Source organism: Periplaneta americana, chromosome 4, assembly GCF_040183065.1.
Source record: "Periplaneta americana isolate PAMFEO1 chromosome 4, P.americana_PAMFEO1_priV1, whole genome shotgun sequence".
Classification (NCBI taxonomy): domain Eukaryota; kingdom Metazoa; phylum Arthropoda; class Insecta; order Blattodea; family Blattidae; genus Periplaneta; species Periplaneta americana.
Genome location: NC_091120.1, coordinates 169,278,849 through 169,291,487, shown reverse-complemented (window position 1 = coordinate 169,291,487; position 12,639 = coordinate 169,278,849). Strand labels below are relative to the sequence as shown.

Here is a 12,639-nt window from a genome sequence, read left to right as displayed (position 1 = left end):
AATCTAGAATTTGAGAATGGAGCAATGAAATTATTGCTAGTGAAATTAGATAATCCACTAGAGCCAGTTAACTTTAAGTCCTAATATCTCAAAACTATGTCTCATGGACTTGATCCACGTTAGCTGTGAACGCCTCATATATTCATACATACATACCCACATTCACTTTTATATATTAAGATATAATATAATGTACACATGATCCTTGATCTTTTTTTGTTAATGACCTGAATACAAAGCTATGGTAGTACATCATGCCTATATGATTTGAATTAGGCTGTGCAACATATTTATGGAATAGAATGTGAGATGTCTCATTCAGAAAACAAAACTTTATGTTACTACGAATTTCTGTAACATTATGTATATTGAAAATTATTCCAAATGGTAGGTGTTGGTCAACCCTACAGGGGAAGATGGTCCATCTTGAGACAGGGAAAATTTGTTAAATTGTTTTACATTAATGTTTGCAGTGGATATTGACATTTATTTGTGAACAATGTTCGATCATTATTGCACTTTATAATTAATCTTAAAAATTTGTGCTAATGATAATGATTTTTAGATTACAAGCTGACTTGTACAAAGTGACAAAATGTCTCGTAGTGAACCAAAGGGTTCCACCTTCAGACAGTGACAGTTCCACAATGAGACACTTTATTTTCTGATGAATTAATATAATTATGATATCAAAGAAGTGACACATATGACTTCTACAAACATCAGATGAGTATATATATAGGCTATGTAGTCAGGTTATATGTCAGGGAGCCAATGAATTTTACCAGCAAACTCGATGCTGCCTTTTTGTCTGACCACAAGTTGGTGGCTTTGGCAAAATCATTGTAATTTCAGTTTTATTAACCAATGCTTCATCTCGCACTTCTGGAAAAATTTTAGCACTTCTTCTTGGAAATGAAACATTGTAATTCTTAGTGCTACGAGAGAGCATTTTTCTAACATAAAATAATTTTTTCTCATTAATTTGAAATTTTACAAGAACAAAGTCATTCACATCTGCTTCTTGGGTTGTTGGTCCATTGGTGACAGAGAATGTTCAACTTCGAAGTCATTTCCAGAAGATGAATGGTCAGAATTTGCTACATCTATCTCTTCAGAGGGCTTAGATTTTGTGTAACTTTCTTCTTCATCATTACATTCTTCTTTTCCTTTCTTTCTCTGTCTCCTTTCCAGCTCTTGCTTTTATGGGAGTCTTCTTAAGATAGCATGCCTGTGTCTGGAATGACAGTCATATCTAACTGCTGTCCTATGAATGCTGATGTTTTTTCTAGAACAAGTTTTACAGCATATTTCATACTGTCGGCTGTCAAGGACCTTTATTTATTTTAATTTTACGATTTTTAGCCATTTCTGAAACATCAAATACGTAATTATGCATTGTTTTATCGTATTAACGTGGTCCACTATGAGACACCAATGTAGTAGTGTCTCAGTCTGCCCCACATTACTTCTTACAATGTAATAGGTCGTTGTAAACTTCCTAAGACAAGTTAGGTGCTTTTAATTACGGTAATTTGTAATAAATGAATATGTCTTTGACCTGGAATAAATAACATTTTTCTTACCTGACTGAATAGACAACTAGACACTTCAATTGCTGTGGTAAAAATTTACATACACACTGGAAAATGGCGAACTGTTTACTAAGACGAAAATGCCGAAAGTGATCGATTCGATGTCTTGAAAACTATTGCGTAGTAGTTCATGTAGGCTACAAGTGTGGGACACTTGTCAGCTAAACTGTTCAGATTTTAGAAGGAATGTCTCATTGTGGACCACTCTCCCCTAAAGTAAATGGTACATAACTATTTTTAGATATACGTTAAAATACGCTAGTTGTGGGACACAGTGTTTATACGCATACACTGTAGGCCTATATGTACACTGTATATGTATTTATTTACTTATTGACTCATTCATTTATTCACTCTGTAATGTAAAACAAAACAAACGTACATATAATAAAATTATATGCATATATGCGAAACTCCAGGATTAAATTTCCAACAGACATTGTGAGATTTGTTTGGATTAAACGGTCATTAAATTACTCATCCAATGTAGCCGTTTATCATGTTACATTATCTTAACTGTTTAATGATGTTATGCACACTAAATATAAGATATGGCCCATTACATTACGCTCGTAGAGTTGAGGCGAATAACGATAAGTTGAAGGCCCTGCCATTGAAAGAAAATAAAAACATTTGCACTGCAAATGAGGGTGGGTTCATCATGATTCCTGGCTTTTACCTGAAGATGCGTTCGGATTCTAAACTTTTATTCAAAACAAATGTTCGAAACATGTTACTGAATTTATCTTAGATAAAAATCTAATAACATTTTGAATATCGGCAATTTATTCTGGATTTGTAAACAGTTCACAGTTTGAATTTATACAAAATATTTAAATGTCTGTATTAAACTGTACTCTGCCCAATAAAAGATATTAAATAAATTCAAAACTTTTGCACACATTTTGAACTCGGGAAACAGAAAGTCAAACGCAAACCTAAATATGTTGGTGTGGTGCATATCCAAGAGCATACGCTACATTAAAATATTTTGAATAAATAGTTTGGATAAACTTACAATGTAAAACTTCTTGAAACTTCAGAATAAAATACACATAGCAATAATATTTCATTTTTATTCTATACATATTCAATGAACATTTGTTTTGCACAGAATCCTGACTTGTTTAACATATGTTCAAAATGAAATGTTTTCGGAATATGTAAGATAAGAACTTTCTTGTGTTAAATTTTAACGTACCTTGTTAACATGTTAACACGTTTCGACCTATTTTCGGTCATCTTCATAACTGGTCGTTGTTGGTCTTGGCGCCTCTTCTTTCCTGTGTGGGTGCGTTCGTAGTGTAGAGTCAAAGAGTGTATGTGTTTTGAAATTGAGTTGTGTGTTGAGAATATCGTTGGAGTGTGTTTTCGTGTGTCTGTATATTTCATATTGTTCTAGTGTGTTGAGTTTCTGGTTTTTTGGTTGGATGTGCAGTATTTCCATTCTGTGTTGATGTTCCTGTAGGTTTGGTTGGCATTTGTGATGTGTTCTGCATATGTGGAGGTGTTTTGTAATTTTGTTATGGCTGTGATGTGTTCTTTGTAACGTGTTTGAAATAATCTGCCTGTCTCTCCTATGTGGACATAATAGACAACATAATACGTAAGACAAAACAAAACCACAGGAAATAGAAGAATACAACACAAACACAAGAACACAAAAAATACATCACACTAACATACGAAAACAAAAACACACATAAAATTGCAACCTCATTCAAGAAATTAAATTACAATATCGCATACAGAATAAATAACACTCTACAAAAACATCTCAACACATAAACAAACAAATACAACCACACAGGCGTATACAAATTCAAATGTAACACCTGCAACAACTTCTACATAGGACAGACAGGCAGATTATTTCAAACACGTTACAAAAAACACATCACAGCCATAACAAAATTACAAAACACCTCCACATATGCAGAACACATCACAAATGCCAACCACACCTACAGGAACATCAACACAGACATGGAAATACTGCACATCCAACCAAAAAACCAGAAACTCAACACACTAGAACAATATGAAATATACAGACACACGAAAACACACTCCAACGATATTCTCAACACACAACTCAATTTCAAAACACATACACTCTTTGACTCTACACTACGAACGCACCCACACAGGAAAGAAGAGGCGCCAAGACCAATAACGACCAGTTCTGAAGATGACCGAAAATAGGTCGAAACATGTTAACAAGGTACGTTAAAATTTAACACAAGAAAGTTCTTATCATAGGCTACATATTCCGAAGTGATACAGTATTAAAAGTTGTGTAATCAAGATGTATGAAATGTTTTACAAAAAAATTCTTGGATTTATTCAAAACATGTATGGCACAAGTTCAACACATACTAAAAACTTTTGTACTGAACAAAACCCAGTGTAATGAACGCACCATACTTAAGCACATGGCATTAAATCGACAATGGAATGACATCAGTACCCATCACTAGATTTTGTATTTGATACTCTTGAATTAAGTGATTACAGATATGTTAATGGTCCACTGGGATTTTTGTTTTAATGTAATTTAACAAAATATGTTACAAAACATTACATGAGCAAGGTATATTTTTGTCAGGTATCTGTGAGAATATACTTGGTTTCCAGTATCTCTGCCATGACGACAGCAAGCTATGTTGAAATTCTTACCTGCTCATTTAAATGACAATATGAATGCAACATAACAATTTTATAATTAAAAAAATAACTGCAGGAATATAAACACAATAAGTATATGAAGTCGAGCGACAAAAGAATTCATCATAATCCTTGCAATATAAATGATTACAAATATAGCTACAACGTATTTTCGTCACATACATTTCTACACAATAACGCAAAATAATTACGCATATTGTCTCTATTTAAAAAATATGAATAATCACATTCACTATCATAAATTTTCAACGGAAAGTGACAGAAACTGGTCCTTCTTCGCAAAATATTCTTTCAGTCGAATGTCGGAATACCTGAAACAGAAGATAAAATGTTTCTTCATTAATAATGCTTATTCAGTGATATATTTTCTTTGCTTTCCGCAGCCAAGAGCAAGCGCTCGGCCGGAGAGATGTATTCCTGAAAATTCTGATTAGGAAAGTGCAACTATTAGGGAAAGAGTTTTTCTGTAACTTATCTGCTATTTCGTTCAGATATCTTACTTTGTAACCCATATTGAGAGGTCATAACCAGGGAACGGATTTATATAGCCTTAAAATTATAAAAATAGACTATCGACGTTAAATATTAGTACAGTTTAATCAAGCAGACTTACTAAAGGCTTTACCAATAACCAAAAAATGTATTTAACAATAGGCTTAAGGACTTTACTAATAGATGGTAATTATACACAGTATTTAAAGGGCGTAAATGATATGTTGTTATTGAAGTGTTGTATCAGTGAAGAATTATGTTGTCAGTGAAGTGTGTTGTGTAAGTGAAACGTGTTCCTGTCAGTGAAGCTTTATAGTTTATAGTGGCAGTGCAAAGTATTTGAACAGTGAAATGTTTTTGAAGTGTTAGTGAAATCAGGATAGAATCAGTGAAATGTGTCGTAGTTCCAGTGCAGTGAGTGAGTTGACAGCGAAATGAGTGTAATGTTGAAAGGTTCTTGTGCAGATATGAATATATCATACTCGTGGGTTTTAGTTCGAACTTAGGTTTAAGATACAAATTAGATTTATTTTAAATGTTATTTTAAGCGATCGTGCTTCATTTAATTTGGGATATTCCCTGTTATTATTATTATTATTATTATTATTATTATTATTATTATTATTATTATTATTATTAATTATTGTTAGTATTAAATTATTAGTATTATTATTAATTGTATTTTTAATTAATAAGTTTATTATTGTCATTATTGAGTGTAATTAGTTACCACTGCCACCGGGTATATACCCATTGCAGTGTGAATAAATACATACATACAAGCTAAATAAAGAATATAATGGACGTAACTTATCTTTCATTGTACTAATTTGTTATGTGAACTTCAAAACAAAACAATTTTTATTGCCTGTTACCACAACAATGGCTTGTAGAGAGGAATGTCAGGAGAGATGAGAGAATGGCACAGGTCGATGTTGAACTCGGACCTTACATTCGATGTTGTTGGTTCTGTTAAAAACAATTATTGTCCCTGCTTGGTATTTCATTATTTGCTAGCCTGATGTTTACAGGTTTGAATATGTTGTTGCACCAGGAACTTTTGTGTAGACGATACTGCACACTGACACAAATATTACAAAATATTTTATTGTCAGTTGATAAATCATTATCTTTAAATATTGAAATGTAACTTCTTAATTTTAAAGTGAATGAATGTGGACTTTTGGCTTATTTACCGTCTTTATAGAATGATTAATAGAACTCAACCAATGTGTACTCTATTCTGACTGGCTTGTAACTGTGGACTTGTGGAGCTCCACATCAGTTTTCTGTTACAAATTTCAAAATTAAAATAATACAGTTTCTTAACTTGCTTTCCCATTGTTGAGAGGAGTGTTAATTTTCAAATAACTCTGATTTTGAAGGAATTACTGAAAATGTTTAAAATTATATTTTTGAGACGTATTTTTAAAAGCTAATGGAATTTTATTTTATTTCATTGTTAAGCTTATTTATTTTACTGTTACTTAAGCTTACTGTTTTTATATGAAATATGGAAAATATATGGAAATTAATTAAAATATGTACTAAACTCTGAAATATGGAGAAATAAAAGTAGCATTTTTCAACTCTATACATTGTGAAACATAGAGACAGTGCAAAATGTAATTGATATTAGCCTTATTAGCAGAGACCGGAAGTTTAGGCATTATTAATAATTAAAATAGACAGGCAAAAAGGCATCATAAATAGCTAAAATAGGCAGAAAAAAAGGCATTATAAATAGCTAAAATACGCAATAAAAGGCAATTACAAAAACCTTGCACTAGATTCACAACCTTGTACTTTCCACAAAGGGATTTCGGCAGCAAGAAATCAAATCGAGATTTTCGACTCGATGTTGCAATTACTGTTGGAAGCAAAGAAATCTTCTTCCCAGTAGCCTTGGAAAGTGCATTTTAGTGTTTGGTTGTACTGATATGTTGCGATATGAAATATTTAGCTACAACAACGTCGCAATGAAAACTGAAAGAAAAATAACCGCACTCATTGTTGCCTTGTCAAATAAACACAAGCGATAATTAAAACTCTTACTGTTATACATTTTTGCACGGCAGCACACATTGTTGCAAAGAGAATATGAACTGACTGAAAGACAATAATATACATTCGGTGAAGTCACTTTCATTGTAGCGGTTATAGAAGTAAATTAAAATATACCTGTAGGCAATTTTTAATAATAAATTAATAAATAATAGAAAAATAATCAAATAAAGGCAAAAAAAGCATTTATTTTGTAAATTAGGCATTTATATTAGAAAAGGCAGAAAAGGGCAACATAAAACTGTGACGTTTCAATCACAAAGGTATAATTCGTACAGATTTACTTCCAAAATGAAGAAAGATTTAACACATTTAAAAAGGCATTCTACCAAAGTTCCGGTCTCTGCTTATTACTAAATATGTATTTACGTAGAAATCCTTTCCCTGGTCATAACTAAACAGTATTACCATGTTAATTTATTTTGTAATAGTAAGAGTTGTTAGTTTTGGCTTACACTGCTCTCTTAAGTACAGAGGGGATAACTGGAAATTTTATGAAAAATGAGATAATTACATTATAGCAATTCTATAGAGTATTTTGCGCCAAATACTATAGTTTTATGGCCGTATTGAGGCTCTAAATACCTTAAAAATGATATACATAACTAGGAGTATGTGTATTTACGTACATGTTATACTAAGCTTTTTAGAGCAATTACCTCAGCACTAACTAGACCGCGTTACCTCCCCCCCCCCGTGTTTAATAGGTCAGTACAGCATCGTATACCACCGATCCGGATCTTGCTATTTTTATTTATGGACGAATCTAAAAGACAGAGTTTACAAAAGCGATCTTCAAAAGCGGTACGAACTAAACGGCAGTTTTTAGAGATGGATAATATAAATGTCTGATTACCGTATAAACTTTGTCGTTTAAATGACAGCTTTTTACGAACTAGCCAATAGTGCGTATGTCTGAATGAGCACAAATCTCTAATATGTCGGGTAAGGTTTGCTTCATTGGCCTAACGGTCAGCATTCTCGGAATATCGCTAGATCTATCAATTATCCATTAAACGTTGGCCTCGAGACAGCAAGGAAGTAACGTCATCATACAAAATGAAGCAGAAATAAAATTGGTTCTTGTTATAATACAGTTACGGATTATATAAAACCAACCACCATAAAATGAGAGTCATCCAAGTACAACTGGCTTAGGATATGTTGTTATGTTGACAGAGTACCATTAAACAAATTAACAACCAAGTAAAAGTAATAAATAAAAAGAGTACAGGGGAAAAACAATCAAAGTTACAGTTCTCTTAAGGGTGATGTCATCATCTTATTTAGTACATTACTGCAAGGAAAGGAAAGGATGATTGTATCCGTGGTGATTTATTTTTTAACAGTTTTGATAAGGGAAACATTAAAGTTTTGCAGTAATATACTGAATTAGACGATGACATCACCCTTATGAGAATTGTGATTTTGATTGTTTTTCCCTGTACTCTTCTATGTGTTTAGTCAGCAGTCTGAAGATTGGTAGGAACCAGTACGATATCGCTCATGTGGCAACTAAGCCAGGAGGAGGAGGTAATGGGGTAGGATGGTCAGTTCCTTTCCTCCTCTAGTGCAAACATCGCGGACTAGTAACATAGTTCACAAATCAGACTTGAGGTGTATGCAGCAATAATAAGTACCAGATAATAGGTGGATATGGAGAAGAATGGAGCGTGTGAAATAGAGACAGAATAAGAAATGAAACTGTGTTGGAAAGAGTGGGTGAAGAAAGAGGAAAAGGAATTGGTTGGGTCACTGGTTGAGAAGAAACTGCCTACTGAAAGATGCACTGGAAGGAATGGTGAACGGGACAAGAGTTCGGAGTAGAAGAAGATATCAGATGATAGACGACATTAAAATATATGGATCATATGTGGAGACAAAGAGCAAGGCAGAAAATAGGAGATATTGAAGAAAGCTGGATTTGCAGTGTTATTTGTGAATTCTTAGTCATTTTTGTCGTAACTCAAACAGAAAAAAAAAAATAAAAAAAAATAAAACAGAACTTAGTATTTTGTGACTGGGTAAAAGCACTGTAACACACAAACCTGAAATGTGCTAAATACCAACTAAAGAAGCAAACAAATTAATCCCTACAGAACTTAAGGATTTAAAATAACCAGTATCAATGTTTAGAAATTATTATTGTTGTCATACGTTCTGAAAATTTTGGATTGTTGCGAATTTTAGTACCGTACCGGGCAAAACGTCGCTTATCGGAAGTTTAAAAATTATGGATTTTTAATATTTTATCTCTGAAGTGAATAATCCACAATCAAGTGGGAAGGGGAAAGGAACTGACCACCTTTCCCCATTATCTTCTGTCTTAGATGTCTCATGAGTAATGCCTTATTGGTGTCACTTATGAGGTTCTAACCTGATTCGGGCAGGTGACTAAACAACAAACAATCAAGTGGGGTACTAGTGTATAATTTCATTAATCGCCGATAATCGCAATATGCCACATCTAGGCACAGACCCTATGAGATAAGCACAAGGGCTGCATCTTCTTATAAACCCTTTCTATGTATAAATTACATATAGGTATTCTACACTATAGTGTGAGAAATATTCGAGTCATTTTAACCATTTAAAAAGAAAAGTCAATATCAATTTAGAATTAGTGATGAGGTGTGATTTGTATACCTGTGATTTTGTCGCTGTGATAGGTTTGTCGCTGGTTCCGACTGTGACTATACTTCCAAAATCACAGCTCCGAGAAATTTCTATCTCAGACTGATATGTGATTCATAGGTCTGGCGACTGGTGTACGTATATGACAGCTCCAAAGTCCAGACAATTGAAGTCTGAAGACTTATTTGAAGGGACAACATATCTGGAATCTAATTAACTGCCATCCCACTCTTTGATACTGAAGCACTCGCTATCAGCACTATTGGGTGTTCATTTTAAAGTGTGTCATGACGTCACTGTTGTGAGTCAGCGATTTGAAGCGAGTTTCAGCTTTTATGTCAGAGAAGTTGCCTATTAATCAAGGCGTTCAATCTGAACTTGAGAACGTGTACGGTATAACTTGAACGTCGTAGCAACAGATGGCGGCCTGTACGGTCTGTGTGCTACCATAACCTCTTTCGAACTGTATTTTGCGCGGGCAAGTCGTACGCAGGGTATTTGTTATCATCGGTTGCGTACGGCAACATTACACAGTACAAATCAAATGCCCCGTGTCGATGTTGGCCGTCGAAGTTAATATCAACAAATACTTACTTACTTACAAATGGCTTTTAAGGAACCCAAAGGTTCATTGCCGTCCTCACATAAGCCCGCCATCGGTCCCTATCCTGTGCAAGATTAATCCAGTCTCTATCATCATATCCCACCTCCCTCAAATCCATTTTAATATTATCCTCCCATCTACGTCTCGGCCTCCCCAAAAAGGTCTTTTTCCCTCCGGTCTCCCAACTAACACACTATATGCATTTCTGGATTCGCCCATATGTGCTACATGTCCTGCCCATCTCAAACGTCTGGATTTAAAGTTCCTAATTATGTCAGGTGAAGAATACAATGCGTGCAGTTCTGCGTTTTGTAACTTTCTCCATTTTCCTGTAACTTCATCCCGCTTAGCCCCAAATATTTTCCTAAGAACCTTATTCTCAAACACCCTTAACCTTTGTTCCTCTCTCAGAGTGAGAGTCCAAGTTTCACAACCATACATAACAACCGGTAATATAACTGTTTTATAAATTCTAACTTTCAGATTTTTTGACAGCAGACTAGATGATAAAAGCTTCTCAACCGAATAATAACACGCATTTCCCGTATTTATTCTGCGTTTAATTTCCTCCCGAGTGTCATTTATACGTCAACAAATACGTAAGTAATCGTCTTAACCCTCTCCACATATCCCGACAGTAAGAAAAAAACTCACCTCAGTACATGTTTCCAAACAGTTCACATTCCTGCCACTACAGGTGTTACCGAACGTATCGGTAAGTACTCTTCAGAATGAACGCCGTACTTGGTAGGCAACTTCTCTAGCACATATGTAATACGCCTCTGTGGAAGTGTAGGAAGATTGAATTCTCTAGGCTCAACGACTAGCCACATGACGGCATACAGCGAGCCATGACACATTTTGAACTGAACACGAATAACTGACCTTCGTAAACATTCTTCGGACACATCGCAGGTAATACAGATGTGGTTTGTTTTTAGTGTACTCGCCGCGCTGATCACTATTAAGAGAGTTGAATATAAATAACTAATGGTTCGAGATGGGGAAACATTGAAACGTTTTGATTAAATGTATTGCTAATTTATATAGTCCATATTGCTAAAGACAATAAATTTAGGAGAATTTAACACTCATTACAGATTTCTATAAAATCTCAAATAATCGAATGTTATGGAATATGTGAAAGAAAAGACCGAACACATCACTGGTCACCAGTTAGAAGTAATGGTTTCGGTCTCAAAACGCAGATTCATGTTAGGTACATTACGAGCTGTACTATGCCTTTTGATTGTAATATTCGGGTACATTCCTCTTTCAAAGAACAGTTATATTTCTTAATTTTGTAAAATGGCCACGAATTGAGAATTTGAAGAACCCAGATAAGCTGGGACTCGCAGCAGCAAGAAACTTCTACATTACGACTGATGATGATATTACCATTGAAGCATGTATTGCCTATCATCTTAAATGAACTACTCTGTGAATGCCAGTGCGTTGTAACGTTCCCAGTCGCCAAGAATCATCCTAACACAAAAATCACACTGTGACAAAATCGCTATTATCTATCACAGTGATTTTTCCGGAGCTGTCATAGTTCGGAACTGTGACGACAAAACGCTGTCACACCCCACCTCTATTTACAAAAAAGTTTAAGATTTTGTATTGCTATTATGTAATACAACATTGAGCAATTTTGAATGAGCATCTTGAAAACGAAGGAAATAACTACACACAATTAATTTATTTTATCTTTTAATACTTAAGTTTCTTTACACTTTTGGATTGCGTTATTTCCTGAAACTTACGCTCTTCAGATGTCATCATTGTTAGCAATGCACTGCGTCAGCCGATCTCGAAGAGTGCTCATGATCCTATCGAAGCCATATTCGCAACTTTCTCTCGTACATTTTCACTTCTCATTTTGATATATTAGCAAACACGTTTTGTTTGAAACATTCCCACAATAAAAATGAATTGGGTGTCAAGCCCGGTGATCTTGGGGGCCATACAATGTTACCGAAACGTGAAACGATGCGCCTGGGAGAAACTGGCTTAGTGTTCCATGTTGTGACGATCGTCTAAGTCTAAACACGCGATTACCTACCTCTCAAAATGAACCATTAAGAAAGTTAGAGCACTTGCTATTAAACCGACTAAGTATAGTCGGACCATCGGATCTGTGCCCCCGTAAGATATGCGAACTGAACTCTAATTCCTTCTCAGCCTCGGTAATTCATTTCTCTACCTGCATTCCTATCTCTCTCTTTTCTATCTCTCTCCCTTTCTGTCCCCCACTACTCACAATTTTGGCCTTCTTGCGGGATAGTTTACAATATTTGCACTTGCAGTCCAGTGTTGTCAACTCAACATGAATACTGTAGCATGGAGTGGCGAAAGAAATATTATTAAGCAAGTACGTAATAACATTTTGCGATGAAGAGAAACAAACAGGTCAATATCTGTTTTCTATAAATCAGGCAACGAAAAGAGCAACTGATATCACAGGTGAGGCTTATTTTATTTCAATTGATTATGTATTAAAATTAACCACTTAACTAATACTAATAATACAACATTTTATGTAATTTATATAGACAGGTC

General features: G+C 34.5%; 1 protein-coding gene across 3 annotated transcripts in view; it reads right to left on the bottom strand.

Annotated features, from left to right (window-relative positions):
• Positions 1–2,653: 2,653 nt before the first annotated feature.
• eas (ethanolamine kinase 1) overlaps positions 2,654–12,639 on the bottom strand; it is a 122,897-nt gene continuing 112,911 nt past the window's right edge. For all 3 annotated transcript variants that reach the window (XM_069824294.1, XM_069824295.1, XM_069824296.1), the window contains exon 7: positions 2,654–4,594. In XM_069824294.1, the coding sequence (XP_069680395.1) occupies positions 4,519–4,594 (76 nt within the window). In that variant the 3' untranslated portion in view covers positions 2,654–4,518. The remainder of the gene's footprint in view (positions 4,595–12,639) is intronic.